Source organism: Colletotrichum acutatum (assembly GCF_030867785.1).
Source record: "Colletotrichum acutatum strain CBS 112980 chromosome Unknown BDZ83scaffold_141, whole genome shotgun sequence".
Lineage (NCBI taxonomy): Eukaryota > Fungi > Ascomycota > Sordariomycetes > Glomerellales > Glomerellaceae > Colletotrichum > Colletotrichum acutatum.
In genome coordinates this window covers 59737-78938 of record NW_026849135.1, presented here as the reverse complement: position 1 = coordinate 78938, position 19202 = coordinate 59737, and the positions used below count along the sequence as shown (strand labels likewise).

At 50.3% G+C, this 19202-nt stretch overlaps 9 protein-coding genes across 9 annotated transcripts; 2 read left to right on the top strand and 7 right to left on the bottom strand.

Annotated features, from left to right (window-relative positions):
* Nucleotides 1-115: 115 nt before the first annotated feature.
* Nucleotides 116-1188, top strand: BDZ83DRAFT_589574 (uncharacterized protein; the record flags this gene model as incomplete). Its single annotated transcript, XM_060506245.1, has 2 exons — nt 116-657; nt 714-1188. The coding sequence occupies 2 exons, from the start codon at nt 116-118 to the stop codon at nt 1186-1188; spliced, it is 1017 nt and encodes a 338-aa protein (XP_060359622.1).
* Nucleotides 1189-1407: 219 nt separating this feature from the next.
* BDZ83DRAFT_589610 (uncharacterized protein) lies at nt 1408-2979 on the bottom strand (the record flags this gene model as incomplete). Its single annotated transcript, XM_060506250.1, has 5 exons — nt 1408-1666; nt 1730-1912; nt 1966-2152; nt 2228-2390; nt 2461-2979. 5 exons carry the CDS (start codon nt 2977-2979, stop codon nt 1408-1410), a joined length of 1311 nt encoding a protein of 436 aa, XP_060359621.1.
* A 289-nt stretch (nt 2980-3268) lies between these two features.
* Nucleotides 3269-5304, bottom strand: BDZ83DRAFT_734774 (uncharacterized protein; the record flags this gene model as incomplete). The annotated part of the gene is made up of 4 exons (XM_060512955.1): nt 3269-3645; nt 3734-4480; nt 4538-4685; nt 5298-5304. The coding sequence occupies 4 exons, from the start codon at nt 5302-5304 to the stop codon at nt 3534-3536; spliced, it is 1014 nt and encodes a 337-aa protein (XP_060359620.1). The 3' UTR covers nt 3269-3533.
* A 704-nt stretch (nt 5305-6008) lies between these two features.
* Nucleotides 6009-7086, bottom strand: BDZ83DRAFT_656396 (uncharacterized protein; the record flags this gene model as incomplete). Its single annotated transcript, XM_060510873.1, is given in 3 exon segments — nt 6009-6090; nt 6616-7059; nt 7073-7086. 3 exon segments carry the CDS (start codon nt 7084-7086, stop codon nt 6009-6011), a joined length of 540 nt encoding a protein of 179 aa, XP_060359619.1.
* Nucleotides 7087-7950: 864 nt separating this feature from the next.
* Nucleotides 7951-9744, top strand: BDZ83DRAFT_756870 (uncharacterized protein; the record flags this gene model as incomplete). Its single annotated transcript, XM_060514814.1, has 6 exons — nt 7951-8297; nt 8367-8403; nt 8465-8648; nt 8703-8811; nt 8869-9153; nt 9243-9744. 6 exons carry the CDS (start codon nt 7951-7953, stop codon nt 9742-9744), a joined length of 1464 nt encoding a protein of 487 aa, XP_060359618.1.
* Nucleotides 9745-9923: 179 nt separating this feature from the next.
* On the bottom strand, nt 9924-11560 carry BDZ83DRAFT_734772 (uncharacterized protein). Its single transcript, XM_060512954.1, has 2 exons — nt 11430-11560; nt 9924-11377 (listed from the first exon to the last, which is right to left on the bottom strand). Exon 2 carries the CDS (start codon nt 11137-11139, stop codon nt 10273-10275), a length of 867 nt encoding a protein of 288 aa, XP_060359617.1. The 5' UTR covers nt 11140-11377; nt 11430-11560; the 3' UTR covers nt 9924-10272.
* A 299-nt stretch (nt 11561-11859) lies between these two features.
* Nucleotides 11860-12585, bottom strand: BDZ83DRAFT_637899 (uncharacterized protein). Its single transcript, XM_060509334.1, has 3 exons — nt 12442-12585; nt 12294-12374; nt 11860-12234 (listed from the first exon to the last, which is right to left on the bottom strand). The coding sequence occupies exons 1-3, from the start codon at nt 12503-12505 to the stop codon at nt 12041-12043; spliced, it is 339 nt and encodes a 112-aa protein (XP_060359616.1). The 5' UTR covers nt 12506-12585; the 3' UTR covers nt 11860-12040.
* Nucleotides 12586-14150: 1565 nt separating this feature from the next.
* On the bottom strand, nt 14151-15428 carry BDZ83DRAFT_709757 (pectinesterase; the record flags this gene model as incomplete). Its single annotated transcript, XM_060511576.1, has 1 exon — nt 14151-15428. The coding sequence occupies exon 1, from the start codon at nt 15195-15197 to the stop codon at nt 14151-14153; it is 1047 nt and encodes a 348-aa protein (XP_060359615.1). The 5' UTR covers nt 15198-15428.
* Nucleotides 15429-16631: 1203 nt separating this feature from the next.
* BDZ83DRAFT_589562 (nonselective cation channel) lies at nt 16632-18928 on the bottom strand (the record flags this gene model as incomplete). Its single annotated transcript, XM_060506244.1, has 4 exons — nt 16632-18409; nt 18469-18570; nt 18622-18650; nt 18720-18928. 4 exons carry the CDS (start codon nt 18926-18928, stop codon nt 16632-16634), a joined length of 2118 nt encoding a protein of 705 aa, XP_060359614.1.
* Between the last annotated feature and the right edge of the window lie 274 nt (nt 18929-19202).

Genomic DNA, 19202 nt, shown 5'->3' with positions numbered 1-19202 from the left:
CAGAGTTCTTGATGAAAGACACATGTGAGAACACCGAACGAACCAAAGCTCCAAGGCCTGAGTGGTCTATCGTACACACCAAGGATTGCCCAAGTCTGAATCGTTCACCTCCACAATGGTATCCCTAGTTCATCAAATACGGCCGGCCTTTCGTCAATGCACCGCTCGCTCAAAGAGATCCATTGCGACCAATGCAACAGACGCAGCCGCTAAGCTACTCGATACATTTGCTGGCAAAGATGTCGTTCGCAAGCAATTACTCGACTCGAACCAACTTCAACGACTCAGCTTGACCCTTAACCGGAAAGAGCTGCACCCTGGCGTAGATGTCTCTTCAGAAGCACCCGCTCAAGGCACGCCCCTGCCCCCAGGCTACCATCTCGTTTACTTCACTCCCACTGGCGTCGAGAGCGAGCTCGGAATGGACGGCACGGATAAGACTTTCAACGCGCCGGCGCCGTTTACGCGGCGGATGTGGGCTGGAGGGAAGATGCAATTTGTTGAGGGAACCTCTCTCAAGGTTGGCGAGGTAGTTGAAGCGCGGACGAGACTTGTCGGAGCGACGCCGAAGAAAAGCAAAAGCGGAGATGAGATGGTTTTGGTAGATGTCGAGAAGGAATTCTATGGGAATGATGGGCTAGTCGTCAAAGACCAGAGGTAAGTCTTGAACATTGCATTCCCATGCAAATGCAGCGAGGCTAATTGAAGCTCAGATCGTGGATATTTCGGCCTGAAGTTGACGTGTCACTGGCCGCAAAAACAGCACCACCGCGTAGTGAAAGACCACCTGCTTTCGGACCTTCTACCATCACCGACCAACCGAGTGCAGAAGGAGGCATAGTTCGTCACTTCCGATGGTCACCTGTTGGCCTCTTCAGGTTTTCTGCCTTGACTTTCAATGGTCATATGATCCACTACAACGAGCCCTGGACGAAGGATATCGAGCGCCATCCCGAGGTTGTGGTTCATGGGCCTTTGAATCTGATTAACATGCTGGATTATTGGAGAGACGTGCACGGCAAGGACGGCAGGGAAGCACGGCAGGTTACCTATCGAGCAATGTCTCCTCTCTACGCCGGTGACAAGTACACGCTTCGAACAGCTGCTGTGGAGAATGAAGAGAGGAACGATTTGCTCATCGAAAAGGGCAATATTGTCTGCATGAAGGGAGAGATTATTGGCAGCTGATTGGGGTCCGAACGCGACCGTCTGATCCATCGCTTCAAGGCAGTACCTTCGATCGGTGTTTCAATGTTATAGTAATCACACATGTAGCTGCGAGCTGATTTTTACGACCCCCTCATTGTCTCACCCCAGACTTCAAGACTCGAGCCATAAAGATGTATCCCGACACCAAAAACGAGCCAAGCATCCAGACTAGAGACCCAAGCCATCCATCCAAATTAATCATCTTGACCAATCATCAGTCAAATCTCTCAAACAGATCGCTTGGCGCAAAAGTAGTAAACTCACTGGCACACTGGTTCCTCCGCTCTTGCGGACCCATGGAAACGCTCGGTCGATCACTCTACTCTCATACTGACTGCATGCCACACTGATATCTTGTGTCGATGGTTCGACACCAGAATCAGCCTTTTCTTTGATGGCGAGTATTTGTAATAGTGCGTCGGCGCAATCATGGAAAGCTTGATTGCCTCCCATCCCCCTACCATGGCACGTTGTGTCAGTACAACGGGATGGCTTATCTGTAACAGAGAGTCCGACGAACCTATTAGGCTGCATTGCATGCATCGCGTCCCCAATCAGCCAGACTCGAGGGTGTCCCTCGTCGCCAGTTGTTCGTTTGACATTGTCCCGCAACGTTTTGGCAAGTCTGTTGCTTGCTCGCATGCGTGCTACAGTAACGAGGTCTCTGCTCTTGCCGTCGAAACCTGTCGTCAACATCGTTCGACTACACAATGCTGGGTCAGTGATAGGTAACTGAGGAAGATGCTATTGACTCACTATTCGGGTGCCCAGTCTCGGGTTGCATCGAGACATATCCCCAAGGGATCTTCCACCTTATTCCAGTCATCGTTCGGCATTTTCTCTTTGGGAATCAAAATGCCCCAGTAATAGGAGGCATCTCTTGTGCTATATCTAGTGCCATTTCCGGCTTTTTGAGTCGCCTCGTCCGCAGCGGGTAGGAACACTAAGAGCTAGAATGTCAGCTTTCGGCGTGTATCTTTTTGTATCATGGCGTTATAATCGATCAGATTTGACGTACACGCGTAGAACATGGACACACCACCTGCAAATACCATGAGTGGACTTTCGGTCAAACGTTTAGGCAGCTTCTCCGTCCAATCCTCGGGTAGAGGGCCTTTACTGAGGATCATAGCATGGCTGTCAATTGGCACGATATTCCGAGCTCCCACTTGCTTGTTGATCTGTAGATGCCCTCATCCGCAAATCAGCCAAGTTTCTAGGACGAATGTCTCCAATCTTGTAGAATCTTACCCTCGATCCGCTGCCATCTGCTCCAACAAGAATATCGCATATATCAGTAGTGCCGTTGGCGAAATGAACCCTCACATTTTCCTGCCCATCGTTGCCTTGGAAAACTTCATACCCCTCAAATGCTTTTCCGAATCGGATGATGCCCTTCTCCTTCAAGGGAGCAACTAGAATATCCCGAAGCACGACGCGATTGATAGCGGAAGACGCACTATAAGACGGAAGTTTGCCCAAGTCAAGCACAGTCTGGAATCTCGTATTCATCAAAGTCGGTGCGGTAAGACCTGTCGAAGACATTTGACTGAATTGCGTCTTGATAGCAGCAATATCTGTCGGTTTCAGACAGGCATTGAAACCTGCCATAGCGCTATCGCCCAATCGTATCTGGAATCCCTCTCTTTTGGCATCTTCAGCGTCACGTTCGTAGACGGTCACGTTAATGCCGTGGTTGACGAGACCGTTTGCGAGGAGTGACCCAGCGAGACCGCCACCTGCGATAATTACTTTGAAGGGTGCAGCCATGACGAGAAGTAGTTGATTTTCAATCCCAGAATGTTTCAACATACAGAGACTGGGAGGCTGTAATGGTGGCCTTTTCGTGGACTAACTTCTCTTGAAGCACTCCAAGGTAAGCGTCCTCTTGCCCGGTCCTCTAGCAATTTGATGTCAGTAACTTATGAGTAAAACCTCTTACACATGAGTTGAGTTTCGGTAAACTAATATGGCATTGAGTACGGCTTGTCTACTTGATTACATGTTCACTGAGAAAAGGAGAAGTCATTGTGATGTCTCATGCCGCTAAGGAAAGTCCCCCTCCCCCACCGTCGGATGTCGTGCCAACTCCAGACGGGTCCGTGAAGGAGTACGTGGCCGCCTTCCGACTGGCTCGGTGTTCGGTGCCCGCAGCTTTCCGTTTTGAAGCGTCGCTCGGATAAGGTTACATGCCACAGAGCAAAATCAAACCTCAATGGTTGGCCCGTTTTTGTTAAGTTGCCAAACGGAACCAAGATGGACTTCTTCGCCTGAAGACTTGCTGATAAGCCTTACCGAGTCCAACCCTTCATCATCAGGGTAGTTCAGAAAAGCGGTTTTGCGAGTCCGAATTCAAGCTCTTCTACTGTCGATGAGGTCTGAGCATGGACCATGGCAGTTGCGGCGGCGGTGTCTACTCGATACGGCTTGATCGCACTATGATTCCGTCGCCCAAACATGTCAGTCACTTACGTACATACTCCATATGCTGCTTCCCCCACCTGTTCCGAAAGGTGAAACTTACCCCTCATCATGGAGAGCCCAGATCACTTTCTTCGGTTGAGATAGCCACCGGATCTGGTTCGTCGCGAACTGGGCAGCAGATCCATTGTAAGGTCGGCCATTCAGATTGGCTCGCCCCGCGATGGTGAGAATTGCTACGTCTGGGGTGGGCTGAATGCTCTTGATGATGCCCTCATAGCCACCTAAGTGTCCGTTCCAGAAAACAGTCTGTCCGGACCCGATAAGGAAGTTGTAGGCTAGTTGACCGCCATCGTAGTGTGAGAACACATTGTTCTTTCTGTCGCTGATGTACTCTGCGAAGGACTTCATTCCGTTGTCCATCTGTTCGAGAGGCATGTTGTCTTTCATGCGCATGAGGCCGTATCTCATCCCCATTGTAATGTCGAGAGTGCAAGTATACGGTGTTGCCTCGCCTTTGTAGACTGTACCGGTGTCAATCTCCTCCGGAATATCGTGATGTCCACTTCCCGGCATGAGAGCATGTAGAGAGGGCCAAACGTGGACAGACATGACAGCTCGAGAGTGATTGGGTCTAGCTGGCATTCCGGGCGGCCCATCAGCGATAGGTATCTTGCCGTCCACCGCAGCCTCACGGTCGTCCTTTCTGAATAATGGAATACGCTCTCCACCCGCGACGGGGAAGAGTTGAGATTCGTTGACGCCAGCATCTCGGAGAAGCTTAATCGCCTCGCCGTTGGCGATAACCACAGCGCCGGTCTTCTTTGCTATCTTATCCGCACCAGGCAGGCTATGAGTACTGTTTAGTCTTCAAGAACATGCTCCAGAAAGAGTCTAAAGGACCTACTGATCGAAATGAGCGTGAGATATGAAGATATAATCTGCTTCAGTAACATCATCGATATCAAGATGCTTTGGCAACACAGAGGGTCTCTCCAGCCATGTATCTAGAAACAAGACCAGGCCGTTGGCTCGCAGTCGAAAGGTCGTGGCGCCTAGTCTCCCATTGATGGAATCAGTTCACGTGCTCTCATTAACTCAACAAAGTGCTGCCATATCTGAGACTGACCAAATCACTCAATAGTCGCGGGGCTCATCATTCGCAATTAAAGACGGTTTGATTACTTCAAAGCCGAAGAAAAGGAAATCAATACCCAAAGTCAGGATATATTGCGCTTGCGAGAGAGCTCAGGGTATGTGTATTGTGGAAAATGGGCGAGACAACTCATCTAAAGTACGGCTGGGAATCACAGCCTAGATGCAGGAGGGCAAGGTGCCCGAAGTAGCATAGACGCTTAAAATGGCAAGAGGGGAGCGCTGAGGTTAGGTACTTAGCTTACGTACTACGGACGGGTCATCGCTTGTTCGTCAAGTCGGACTCAACTCATCCACGAGAAGGAGATTTCGGGCCCATACTCGGTGTTGTCTCGCGGAGCATAAGAACCAAATTTAATATATTTGAGTACATGGAAGCTTTCACTTATGAAGACTTTGAATCATGATGGTGCCTTTTTCCTGGTGATCACAACTTGAAACCGCGTCTCTCACTGTCGGATTGGAAGTCCAATTCGACCTCGCGGCAAGGGGCCCGCGCAGGGGCCACTTACGGGCCATACTTACGATAATCGCGGCCTGCCCAACCTGCGGTTAGAACCTCCCTTTTCCACCCTTACGCAGAAGTTAATACAGATCAATTGACCTCTTCGTCAACCCACGGTTCGAACCAGAATCCCTGTGATAGGCATACCAACACTCACTAATCTAGGCACCTTACATGCAATAAGTATATGTACTGGGGTACTTATCGTCCCAACAATCGGGTTGGCGTCAAGATTTGGACCACTGAATCATAACACTGATACATCATTTGATCCAATGAGTTGTCCTCAGGTACGACAGAGGATCCATGAACTCATCTCAATACGCCAATAAACTCATCATATAGAGCTGTTTCGTGGCATTTTAAGTCCTCTCCCTAAGGCCGGGTATTTGTCACTGAAAGGACAGCCAGAAAGGGAGAAAGAAGCTATACCGCCCGACCTGCGTCCTGTATATGCAAGAAACTTTATAACTCGGTCACTGCTTTGCATGTAGGATGGTGAGTAAAGATTCAACTCAACGTCGTGCGGAGTCAAGTTGATGTCACCTACTGCGTCTTTTACCCACGGCGCAGCTGGCTATATCGAGAGTCATGCGGAGCACCGTAAGTGACGTTTATTGCGCAGAGTTTTGGAAATGGCTTCCATTTATCCATCCTTCTTCAACTGAAGGTCACTACCTGTCAAACCTTCCGACAGGAGCTTACGCAATGCCCCGACTCAAGCTAAAATCAGTGCCATGCGGCCGCCTTCATAGTATCGTGCAATCGTTTGAAATAATGCCTGAGGACATTCAAACCCACTACGGGCAGCGTCGTTTTTGAGATTGGATACGCGTTCGCTCATCATCTCGCTCAATATTACCGAAAGCTGGTCACATAGCTGGGCAGGGATTTCCTGAGCCCTGATATAGATCAATGCCCATATGTACACATGTATGTCGTCTTCATCGCCATCAAGAAGAGACTTCGAGTCATTGGAGGTCATAAACACACGTGATTTTCAGTGGGAAAGTGACCAGAGATTTGGAGACTCGCTCATCGAGAAGCCGAAACTGCTCTCAATTATTGGAATTTTTCCAACCTGCCAACTCAATATTGAACAACGCGCTATTGAAACGTGCCAGATGGTAGCCGAGAAGGTGTATCTTTACACGTCTCGACCATCGAAAGCTCAAGTAAAAGAACACACTATTCAGTAATCTAGGGTACTTGGTATCTCGAATCCGGTACGGGTCTTGTGCCTAGCAACTTTTGTCGATAACACTGCCGCCTTGTTAGCTCGACCAAACCGAATATTCTCGCAATTTTTCCTGTTTGCAACTTACCATTGCTGAGTTTGACACTTTCCAGTGACAGGATTAGGATACTGTCCTGACTTTGGATCGCATGAGACAGTCTTGCCGCCAGTGCAAGTAGCGCCCAAAAAGTTCCCCCATTGTGCGAAAGTAGCAGAGTAATCGCCGCCCATCGCGTTCCAGCCGCGCCAGATATCGAAAGCACCAGTGAATGTCTGAAGACCACTTGCGCACACACCTTGGCCTCCGCTCACGGGCGAATTCACTTGCCAGCTTGCGCAGTCGGGTCCCATGATTGCAACGAGACCAAGGCTCGCCACGTTGTACGCCTCGTCTGCATTCGGGGCGCATACAGAAACCTGACAGTGTATTTGATTACAACCTGAAGCTATAACAACTTGGCCGTAAAACAGACAAAAGAAGAGGGCAGCGAGCCTAACTACTGTCAGTCCAGTGGTGACGTGAAGCTGAAGACTGGTATACTTACTGTTTGAGGGCCATCGTGGGTGATAACTATTGGCTCTTACACCTGAGGTCGCTTTTCAAAGGGAGATGCGGGAGTTCAGGTTCTCAAAGATAACTCCAAGCCGTTGTTTGGAAACTCTGTTCTTTGTCTTCAAGTAGAACACTTGCAGCCAGTCGACGAGGTAATAGAAATCAGGAGATGCTTTCGACTAGGAAAGCTAAGACTCCTGCTTATTGACACATCAGATATCGGAAAGCCTGGAATGGCGACTGGGTACTCGCAATGCTAAAAGGTCCCTACAGACGCGCTGTGTGATTCGCGAAGGAGCAAAGCACCGGGGCTGTTGGGGCCAGCCATGCCGACATTTCGTACTATAATGAGAGCAAAGGGCAGAAAATTTGCTGTTTGCCCAAGATCTTTGTTATGTTGACCACTTACGGGCCCACGTGCTTGAAATTCCTCCCGCGATCATTTACGGCAATGACTCAGTTCAGAAAAAGTGCTGCGCGCCTGCTAGGTAAGGTGAATAACTCTGTTATATTAAAAGCTTGTTTCGTCCCAAATCATATTTCAAAAAGACTGTCACTGACCTTCAAGTGATCAAAGTGTCACCATGGGAATCTCGAAGCCACCCACAGGTTCGCCTGGCCCATTATTGTCCCCAGGCGACACCAATACCGTGCAAGCCAGCTTACACGTGGGAGGATTTTCTGCCTACAATTATGGAAGCGCCTTGGTACTTCACGACTCAGAGTTGGTCGAGCCTTTTTGCGGAACCACAAAGGGGTCAATCAACTCTTATCATCAGCAAGCCTATTACTATCTAGACTCTCCAGGAACGCAACAAGAACTCTTTGTTTCACAACATCGCCACATTCACTACTACATCAAACAATACGATGCGCAACTTAGCCTTCCTTCTTCTGGCGTCCAACGCCCATGCCATTCCTGCCACTCTCTGGACGCGTACTGATAAATGGGAGCAAACTACATGCTCCGACGCCAACATCACCGACGCAAAGGTTCTAGCTAACGTCCGGTGGGCATCAGCTGACACGAATACTTCGTGGAATGAAGCTGTTGCTGCATGGCAAGCCTACAAACCAGGAACAACTTCAGCCCAGCTCAAGTTTCCGGCTTTCATCAGCGACTTTTACGGTGGACCGGAAGGTTGGGATTGCCAAGATCCTGTCAACACACCATGCTCAACAACGGTTCAATGTGCTGATACAAAGCACCCAGCAGGGTAAGTCCAGTCTGCATCAATTCGGACTGAAGTCTTCCTGAGAAGATTCTGACCTGATAATGTACACAGATTCCTTCTCCTCAACTCCTTCTCCAAACTACACGATGTAAGACGCACCCAAAACTCCAATCTTGAAGGATCGAGTCGGCTAACACGTTGACGGCAAGGTGTACCAAAAATACCACGAGGCACTCCAAGATGCGCAGCTGAGCATATCTGCCGCCATGGGAGATTTCACATCTACGTTCGCTCCTCAGCTGAAAGCAGATGATCAGTCAACTCTCATTAAAACTATAATGGATGTGATGGCATTTGGCATCGGCATGGCATCAGCTGGCTTGTGGAATATAGGTATGCCTAGCTGAACTCTTGTTGTGAACAATGAGCTAATATGGTTTTTGAAAGTCATCAAGGATGCCGCGATATTTGCGGGCAATAATTTCGGGTTCGCGAAAGATACATTCAACAGCGCTATATCCGCCTCGTTTGCTCTAGGCAAAGACAACACAAAATCGTAAGTTCTGTGTTATGCATACCCGTCAAAGTCAGTCAACTCATTTTTGCGGAATAGTGCCAAAGACTCTGCGAGCGTGCAAAATGATTTGACCTCTGCGATGGGTGCCTTGTTCGACGTATGGAAGAAGACGCAAGAGGACTACTTGTCTGAGATCTTCTCCGGGTCGAACAGCACCACCATAGGCATGCTTGAGTCTTTCATCAGAGACGGCATGATGAACACGCTGCCGGTCGACATTAATCTCTCCGGCATGGTAAACGTGGTTGAGACCATCATGTTCGGACAGATGGTTCCCATTGCGTGGCAAGTAGCGCCTGCTGCTTACACGCCTTTTGTGCTGTTAGTTGATATTCCACCAAGGCGTTACTTATGCCACTGGTTCCACACGAGTCAACCGAAAAGCATGGCTAACAGACATTGACCTGTAGGAAAACCGGTGATGCGTGTTCGAGCACCATGCCCAACACTCTGAACCCCTACATGACGCAAGAGACACATGACAAAGCTGGTGTATGCTGGAACGGCAATCAGTTCTACGTCCTGACCGTCGGGACCTACCGAGTCGACGTGCAAGCTGATACGCCTGGTCTCCCAGACTCTGACCCACCCTTCCAGCTGATGGCGGGTGCCACCCACGACGTGCTCGACGGCAAGAATTGGGGTGGTATTACCTTGGAAGATATTGTTATCAGCTCATACGGCGGCTATCTGAATAACGGGAATCGAAATGGCTACACCGTCTCCCTGGACGACAGTGCCGGGGGCTTGGATCAGCTCATGTGGACGGGGGGCGTCCAGACACCCGGTTTCTTTTCCCTCCCCGTATGCACGAGTCTGTGGAATACACTGATGAACATTGCTGGAAGTCAGGTTGGAAAAGACAACTACCCATGCGGGGTGGTAGTTGAGAAAACGTACCCAGTCACATAATTGGAGATGCAGGCAGGTGTCATTCACTATGCATTATTATAATACCGTTTTGTATGTAATACCAGTGTCAGGTTCACAACTGTAAATAACAAGGATTGTTGCGAAATATATCCGGACCATCTATCCCATGAACTGCTGGGTAGAATCAATACATCCGAATCCATTCCTTCTCAAATTTTCGCTCTACCTAGAAACCATTCACATGTGGATATACACAGTAATAGAAATAGAATCTGGTTATTATGTGATTACGTCTACTGCAACAACAATGCTCCAAATCCCGATGACCAAATTGATTCAATGTGTTTCTTCTCAGATAAAAACACATCGAGTTGTGGTGTAAGTACATCATATTGCGAAATTGAAGAGTACCTTGTAACAGCTTTTGCCACTCTCAAATATAATAGCCAAAGTTCCGCCAAGTATTGTGTCCCAAGTTTCATACATCTAGTGAAAATTCCACCGTCTATCAGGGCAATTGAACCCCTACAACAAGAAAACTCGCAATAGACCGTGAGCCATTCTCTCTTACAAGTAGCCAGCCATGCCACCACAAATGTCAACAGACTCGTAGTTGAGGCCAAAGTTAACGGTCTCAGGGATGATTCGATAGTAAAAGTTGGCAGTGTGGTCAGTCTTGACGAAGCCAATGAGATCGTGAAGACTGCAGCAGCTAGCACGGGTATTCCAGTAGGTGGCAAGACGCTGGGAAATCTCAATTTGGTGGGCGCGAGTGAGCTTGGATTGGAGACGGGTGGTGTAAGCAATCTTAAAGCCAGGAGCAGAGGCACGCTTCTCCATGCGCTTGGTAATAGGCTCCTGCTCCTCATCGAAGGGAAGATAGATGTGACCCTCGCCGTCGCCAAAGTCGTAGACGTCCAGGTTCAAAGTGGTGTTGAGAAAGTTGAGACCGTGAACACTGGCGACGGACTGAGGGGTGCGCTCGTCAGAGTCGTAGCGAGAGAGGAGGTGAGGAGTTGCGTCGGTGATTGACTCGAAGGTAGAGCCGTCAGCGACAAGCTCCCTAGTGAGGAAGTCGACGAGGGACTCAGCGCTGCCATCGCGGGCGGAGATGGCACCAGATCTCTGCAGGATCAGGAAGATACTTGCAACACCGGCAGCGATGGCGCTGGCGAGAGTGTCGCATTCACGTCCATTGATACGTCTGCAAACGTACAGAGCAGTGAGTCCACCGGTGGTAGCATACACAGCGACCTCACTGCTGGTGCCGATCTGTTCAATGACGGTCGAGAGAGTTGAGCACTCTGCACGGGCGGTAAGGGGCGAGACTGGGCTCATACCGACCTCACGAACCTCCAGAGCTGTGACATCGCTAACCACAGGGTGGGCGATAGCGCTGCCCAGAAGAGTTGCGAGAATTGAGAGAAAGAACATTTTGAGGTGGTGTCAAGATAGAGAGATTATCGTGAGAGTCTTGACTTTGTAAGTGTCTGTCTTAGGAGGAAAATCGGAACTCATGGACTTGGCTATTGCTTTTATAATCTCTTAAGCAGCTCATAGCTATACCAGAGTTCCATCCGTATCGTATCAGCTCACAAATTCAATACCAAGACGATCCTTCTCAAGTCTCGCGGTGTAAGTCCCACACCTCCAGGCAGTCACAGAAAACAACCTGCATGCTTACCATTAGCGGAGAAACCTGCAAGGGCGAGTAGGAATCCTACTTGCTTAAAGTCGGAAGACAATCCATGTTTCCCCGCCGAAAAGTCGTCGGATGCTGCCGTCTAGCCGCTGACGCTGACCACATAGGGGCCCGATTTAACGTTGAATTAGGCAAATCTGGCCCCTCCAGGAAGATTGCCGATTTGCCGTACAACACCGGGCTGACAGGTAATCCGGATGGGGATTTCCCTTCTCGTTGTAAGATCCGCGAAGTTCTTATGAGAACGTAAACTCTGCTTCGGGCCCAGAGGGCTCCTACGGCGATAAGAAGCTGCACTGGTCCACTAGAACCATGAACTTCGCAGCAGTCTCCAATATGATCCTTAGAGAACTGGGTCTAAAATGATCAGATTTCCACGAAAACTCTCACAGTATGAAGCGAGTCGCATTAGTCACGCGCGGATCTTTTAGTACGCCCCAATCGGCTTCATGGTGCCATGCCAAGGGGTCATTGCAAGCTTATGATTCGAATGTCGACCGGGCTCCGAAGCCTGCTATTACGTTCTATCTCGGCATCAACGTCGTTCACCAAGACCGAAGCCATCTCAGCCTTTAATTGTGCCAGAATCTGGCTTAACCGATTGATAAGCTTGAAGATCTCACAACCTGTTGCTCATCCTTTCTTCAGGGATTCGTCCAGTTCCAAGCTCGAGTCCTGCAATGACCACAAGAAGAGGACGAAACAAGTGAACAGTTGAGCAGCCCACAGAAACAATAACCGTTGCTTGCCTGCTAAGTCTAGGCCTTCGCGATTACCCCTGATGAACAGGACCATTGACTCTACAAACCCAAGAAAGACCCATCCGACTGGTGACAGATCAGCTTCGGTTGACACAATCTTTGGCGAGAGTCGCGAGTGAACTGACCGATTTTCTTGAATCGCACGCCACTTGTGCAAGAAACGTAGAGCAGGTAGAGCGTTGTGATGAGGCTTGTAAGAAATAGCCCTGGGGCACTATCAGTTACCAGCCTTTGCTAAATGCATTGACTGGATATTGGCAGGTTTGAACTCACAATCGTCAGCTTCAATCTGAGAGACCCACTCAACATGGCGCCAAGATAGGAGTATGTCCATCATCGTATGTAGGTAACGTGCGGATCTCTTCGCCGAAGGCAATTTGCAGCCCTAAGGATGTTGCCACTGCAGTTGTCACCGAGAACCCCCGGACACTAAGTATTAAAACATTTCAATGGGCTTCTTTCGATCGATGCCCGCTGATCATTCGGGCAAGTGCCCCGTTGCGGCGTGAACCTGCCCCGCATGCCGATTAGCCGGGTCTGAGATCAGGTCCCATTTTCTCCATCTGACCGGAAGGATTTAAACCTGACAAGGACTTTCGACGCATTCCTTCCCGGTGGGCCAATACGAGACCCTCTGATGATCTTGGCAAGGAGTTTGACCTCGATCATCTTGCCGCAAAGACTGCCGAGCTCTTCCTTACTATCAACACGATGAAGTTATCAACATGATAGAGTCAAGTTCAACTACAGAGCTTCGAATCTCTTCCGAAAAACAACAACGTTTTTGATTTCTTGAACTCAGGTAAGCCAAACGTGAGTCTTATGCCACGGCCCAGCTTTCTGGGGCGAAAGCGTCCGTGTTATGCATTACGGACACCACGAACTTCACAAATAACATGTCGAACTGTTTGGGGTCATTCGGATCACGGCTCGTGCCTTTCCATAATATGCTTACATCGCCCCACCGCATCTGCGGAGACCCTATCTGCTTTAGCCTTGTAAGGCCTCAACGATGGATCCTCGGAGGGACTTTCGTATTGGAGTCCGATTGCTTATTTGAAGATGTCCGTATCTGGTAGGTTTTTGTCATGAATTCTGTTGCCTGACATCGGCATGGGCCGGAGACTCGGGATTATGCATTAGTTCTCTTATCCAAAGCGCTCCGCATCAACGTGCGAACAATGGCTTTTGACGCTCGTGTCTGCAGATGCCCTCACATGATGTGATGGGAGCACTATGCCCAACTAAGCAATTAAGGTAAACTGCCTGTGAATGCTATAACATTAGCAATTCTATCGTATTTGATCACAGTGGTCGTACCCGGTCTAGTCAAAGTGCAAGCCCTAAGTTTTACGTGCCATGGTGAGGGACTTCCGGCCTTCCTTGGAATTTGTGATATAAAACGAGCCCAACAAGACGCCTGAAACCAAGTTTGACGCTCAGAAAGGGAGCAAACCAGCGGCACCGGCGACTTGTACGAACATGAAGACACTGGCGGGAGATACGAATAATAATGCAGAAGACAAGTAGTGTATTTGAAAGGAAAAATGGCGACCTGTAAGCACAAGCTGGAGACTGACATGAAGCTTTGACTGTAACCGAGGATTACCATTAGTATGGCCGTGCGAACGTGTGGCCACGAACCCGTTGGCCGGTGATGCTGTCTTCATCCTCATCGGATCCAGAGAAAGCAACTCAGCTATGCCCGTCTTCTGTGACAGGTACTCTTGACGAAGAACACAAAGATGTCATTTTTGGCAAATACACCTACCACGAAGTTCAGCGCCTAGACGCCCAACGCTTCCTGGCGTAATAGGCACATACCCATCACTAATTGTGTGTAGATTAAGTATGGATAAGTGACAATGAGAACTATGCCCGTCGGCGCTTTGACATTGGAATAGGTAGTAGTAGTCTATCTCAGGCGAACTAAACTTTTGGTATAATAAAGCATGCTTTGCTATTAAAAGAAGAACTTCTGTTTACAAGTACGAAGCGTCAACCCACCATTCCTTCTTGAATCCTTCGCCAAGAAGCTCGACGTCCTGAACAGCCTTGGTAAGCGTGGAGCTGAAGTTGGCCCTGATACCTGCCGCACCGGGACCCGTGTTCTCGAACTCCTTGAAGTAGACATTCTCCGTGCTCTGCGACTTGTCCCAGATAGACCAGCCAACAGGCGCAACGACATCGCTCATCTCGCTGTGCTGGAAGACAACACGGGAGAACGGTCTCCAGGGACGACCGAGGGTGACGGAGGCCGTTCCGCTGGTGCCAGTGATGTTGGCCTTGTTGAAGACGTAGAAGGAAGTGTTGTTGGCTGCGTCGCGGCCGTTGGCGGTGATGTAGCCTTTTCCAATAGTCTGGATGTCGCACTTCTCGAACCAGGCGGCGGCGCGCAGGCCAAAGATGAAGTCGACGGCGCCATTGATGAGGGTCTTGGCGTAGATCTGTCTGCCCTCGTTGGCGTAGACGGTGTCCTGGTATCCGGTGATCTTGCAAGCGTAGAAGCCGAGGTTGGTCTTCTGTGCGCTGACAGCCAGAGCCATGCCATTCTTGTCGGCCTGACCAAAGGTATTGGCAATGTTGAGGTTGTAGATCTTGATGTTGTCTCCCCAGAGGCGGAGGGTTGCGGTCTGGTCGTTGCTGGTGAGGTTGGCCATGGTGCGGGAGAGGTTGTTCGTGAGGGTGGCCTGGTTGTCGGCGTAGTCGCGGGAGTCGCAAGTATATCCCTGGATGACGAGGTTGCCGAGGTAGTTAGGGATGCGGACCTGCTCGGTGTAGGTGCCGGGCATGATGAAGATGCTCTGCTCGTCGGTGACGTTCTTCAGTGCGGCGACGGCGCCATTAAGCGTGGGGTAGCTGTTAGGTTGCTTGCCGGAAGCATCGACGACCAGCGACTTGGAAGAAGGGCGAGTTCTGGCGAACTTGCCATCGCAGTTCTTGCCGCCGAGGCCGACGTCGAGGGAAACCTCGGCCGGAGCTGCGACAACCGCTACGGCGAATGTAAGAAGTTGGAGAAACGCAACCATGATGAATGAGTGTATATGAGAAGGTAAAGACAGAATAGAGTGGGCAGCGACGCTGTAACGTCAAGACATGGGGAAGGCGCAGTGTATTTATTCACCAAGCACCTCTAGGAAACCCTGAACCGAAGCTCTGGGTCAGATACCTCTTCCCTGGTCTGATGTTCTTCCCAAAGACCTCGTCCTTGCGCTCTGGTCGATTGCGTTCATCTGAAGGCCTTCGATAGGGTTACATCCAATTACACCAGCGGGACCACGGCACTTGGTGCAGGGAAGGGCTTGCATGCGGAGTGCAGGACGGAGACTTCAGATCGAACATTCCTCCAATAGCGTCTCCCGTGTCACTGGGATGTTGCCAAGCACCCTTATTTAGTTTCCTTTCCTCCCGGGGCTCGCTGCGGCTCTTGGCTAACTAATCGTGAGGGGGGGATCACGAGTCAAGCCATAAGGAGGTGGCCAAGCTCCAAAATTATTTCTTTATTGGTGGACGTCCGCGGGTAAAGGCTCTAGTGTTGCGCCACGTTTTTGAGATTTACCGCCTCGCTTCGAGTCTTCGACGGTGAACAGCAACACAAAGAAGTTGCTTTCGATTTTACCCCTCGTGTTGTTCACCGCGCAGGTACTGAAACTAAGCCCAAAATGCATTGCTCTGCAGCTCGGTTCAATGCTCGCAAACAGAAACCTCTCAGCAAGGTTTTGGCTATTTAAACGTTGGGCAGGTTTTCTCCGAGCTCGGTTTGCCCTGCGGAAGGCGTGTGGTGCGGCCGCCCGCCGCGCAGATTCTCGGAAATGCGCAGTCGAACCAGTTTGCAAAGTCTATTTGATTATCACTACCAAGGGATGGCAATGTTTTCTAATCCTTTCAGGGATAGCATCACCATCACTATGTATTCAAAAATGCCTTGGCGGACAGACCGGCAGCTGGTGGATACTATCTGAAACTCCCCTCAATTTGCACAAACAGATCGACGTGGAGTTGACTCGATTATAGTACTCACGGCCTTTGAGTTTGCGTAGTAGTTTACCGGATCAGCCCCTGAGAATAAACAACCTGGGCTGCGTTGTCAACCGTCGCTTGAGTGAAAATTGTTTACCTGAACAGCAAAGACAAAGAAATGGCAATTTCCAATCGCAAACTCTATTAGAGGCGGTCAATCGAGACCAACTACAAGCGCTTAGCTCTTCCACGACAGACATTCAATATCCGCGGGTTTTGTACTTTTCGTATTGAGGCTCTGGTCTAGCCAACCAACGATTCTAGCCTGCAGCATGCAAATAAATCTCCTTTTGGTAATCCCTTCCCCGGCCCCGACGCGCAGGGGGTTATCGCCAGTTTCTGTCCGGGGCCGCTGTAGTCCTATCTCCCCGTTCCCAAACCAGGCCACGTCACATTTAATATGTGTCGGTGTTCTGGGTGCCGTGACTGACCATTTGACGGAACTACGGCCTGGCAGGCGATCCGGACAACGGCTCAAACTCGTTTGTCCCGGCCCGTTGGACACTCGGCAACGGGAACACCACACTAATGGGAGACACCATTCTCCCAGGCCGCCTTCTCCTCGCCATTCTCCGCCGTGATCTTGATCTATTCATATCCCACGATACTCGCGACCCGAGCTCACTCTCCGCGAAGCCGACATCGCTCAGGTTATCCAACTCCTCCAGCTCTCGCTCCACCCCCGGCGGCGGCTCCACCTTGAAAACGGCCTGAATGTCTCCGTGCGGGTTGAACCCACTGAAGCTCCAGTTCAGCAAAGACTGCGACCGTGCGCGACGGGGGTGAACGAGACGGCGACGTTCCAGAGCGCTAATGATGAGGAGCGCCGGCGCATTCAATGTTCGGATGACAGAGATGTTGAGATCATGAAACGATCGCGGGCTGAGAACAGACTTGAGTGGGAGGAGGATGGCCATGGCCATCAGATTGAACGGTGGGGGGTATGCGAAAATTGAGTCGCTCTTCACACCGGCGAAGGTGAGTACAGCTCGTCGAAATTGGATCTCGGCAGGCGCGTCGGCGATGAGCTTTGAGAAGGTATTACTCAACAGCGCGACCAGGATCGTGAGGAAGAGAATATTGCCAAGAAATGCAAATGCAATCATCAGAGCTGGCCCCAGAATGGGGTGGAACTCATCAGAGCGGTCAATCCCAGTACCATCTAAGCCGAACCACGTCCAGATGAGCCACTTGCAGGTATCGTACCAGTTCAAGGCAGGTTGACCGCTTCCGTTGGTGGCCGTTTCGTTGCTACCTATCAGCCATTGCAGGGACAGGAAGAAGCCCATAAAGCACCAGATTGAGATGAAGGTTAGGTGGGTGAAATCCTTCATCATGGCGTGCATGGCGATAAAAACAATGTTATCCGGCATGATCGTAAAGGCCACGCGGGTTAGTAGTACAGGAGCTGCCAAGCATAGAATGTGCACCCCGTAGCCGTCAGCGATGACGCCGCCATATGCCAAGACGTCATATACCCGAGCGAAGATGTAGCAGCTGAAGATGAAGCTGAACGTGATATCAAGAAAGGACCACAGAGTCTGGGAGTGGACAGCCCAGCCATGCTCAATAATTGCTGCGAACTCGTTGAGAGTCCAACCGGCCGTGTAGACAGCAAACAAACATTCCCATCCACTGACCGTAGAGCTACTCCGGTATACCATTGTCAAGAGATACAGGACGACGAGAGTGACGAACTGGAACAGCTCAGTCACCTGTCTGATCCACGGCACGATGAGGCGTCTGTCATCTAGTAATGGTGCTCTATGCGGCTCATAGAGCGAAACCGAGGCATACTCAAAGTGATCTGGGAGGATGTCGACAAACGACAGGGGGGTATAAGTGACGACCCCTTGCCAAACCGCGTCGACGAGCCTTTGACAGGCTGAAGAACTCAGAAAGAGTTTGCTTTCGGAAATGATGGCCAACTCCAAAGTCGTGAGCTTTCTTTCATGACCGTCTCGGCGCTGAATAGGCCACTGGGCTTGCCTGCATTCGCTCTCAACTTCCTCAGGGGCGCCTTGGAATGGGTCAAACCCTTCGACAAGAATATGTGCCAAGATGAGGAGGCCTATTTGGCCTGGGTGGTCTTCGTGATATCGACGTAGCACTCGGCTTGCGACAAGTTCGCAGAGAGTCGCGCGCGCAACATTCACAGTATGATGAGCGGTGCTAATGTGTTGTCTGAGAAACTGAATCCGATTGGCGAGGAGGCAGTACACTTTTACGGATCAGCTTTGCCGTCTTGGCTAGATCAAAGTTTATAAGCAATAAACATACCGACAGTCGGGTCGTCAGGATCGTATAGGCGATCTACCAGAGGTCGGACCACCAATGAGTTCATCCTAGGCTCGCGGAGCTGATCTAGGGTGTAAGGGTCATCTAGAATTATTGTTAGTAAAAAGCGGCAATTGAATTTACGGCTACTCATACCAATGCTTGCAAGTACAAGTCGCCTGATTCTGTGTTTTTTTTTTCTCCATCAGCTACGGGTGTTCCGATATGAGGGCAGCAAAAGCACGCAAACTTACCGGTGTATCGTAAAATACACGGAGGGTGGCACCTCAGTGCTCACGCTCACGCTGGCGGTGGCGCTGACAGAGACATGCTGCTCTGCCTCTAGATCGGGCTCGTCGTTGGCATTCGCGGCACGCGTAATCGAATCCCCGTCACCCCATGGTGACAGCGGTCGAGTCCAGTCAATCAAATCCGGGGTTCGGGGGCCCTCTCCTTCTTCCATCTGACGTTGGGGGGGTTGCAATGATGAGGAACCGTCTTGTTTGCAGTGCTCCGTCACACTAAGGTCGTACGGGACGCCCTCTTCTCTACCCGTGATGTTTCCTGGTTGCCCAGCCACCCACAAACTTAGCCTATGCAGCTCCCCGAGTTTGTCCCAAGCTGTCGTGTTAAAGGTCAGTGGTCTGCATGTTGTCGACTTGTTCAAAAAAAGATGTTCAAATGTCGCATGTAGTTATGCGCTCGGGCTGCCTCCCAGTGAGGGGTTTATCTACACA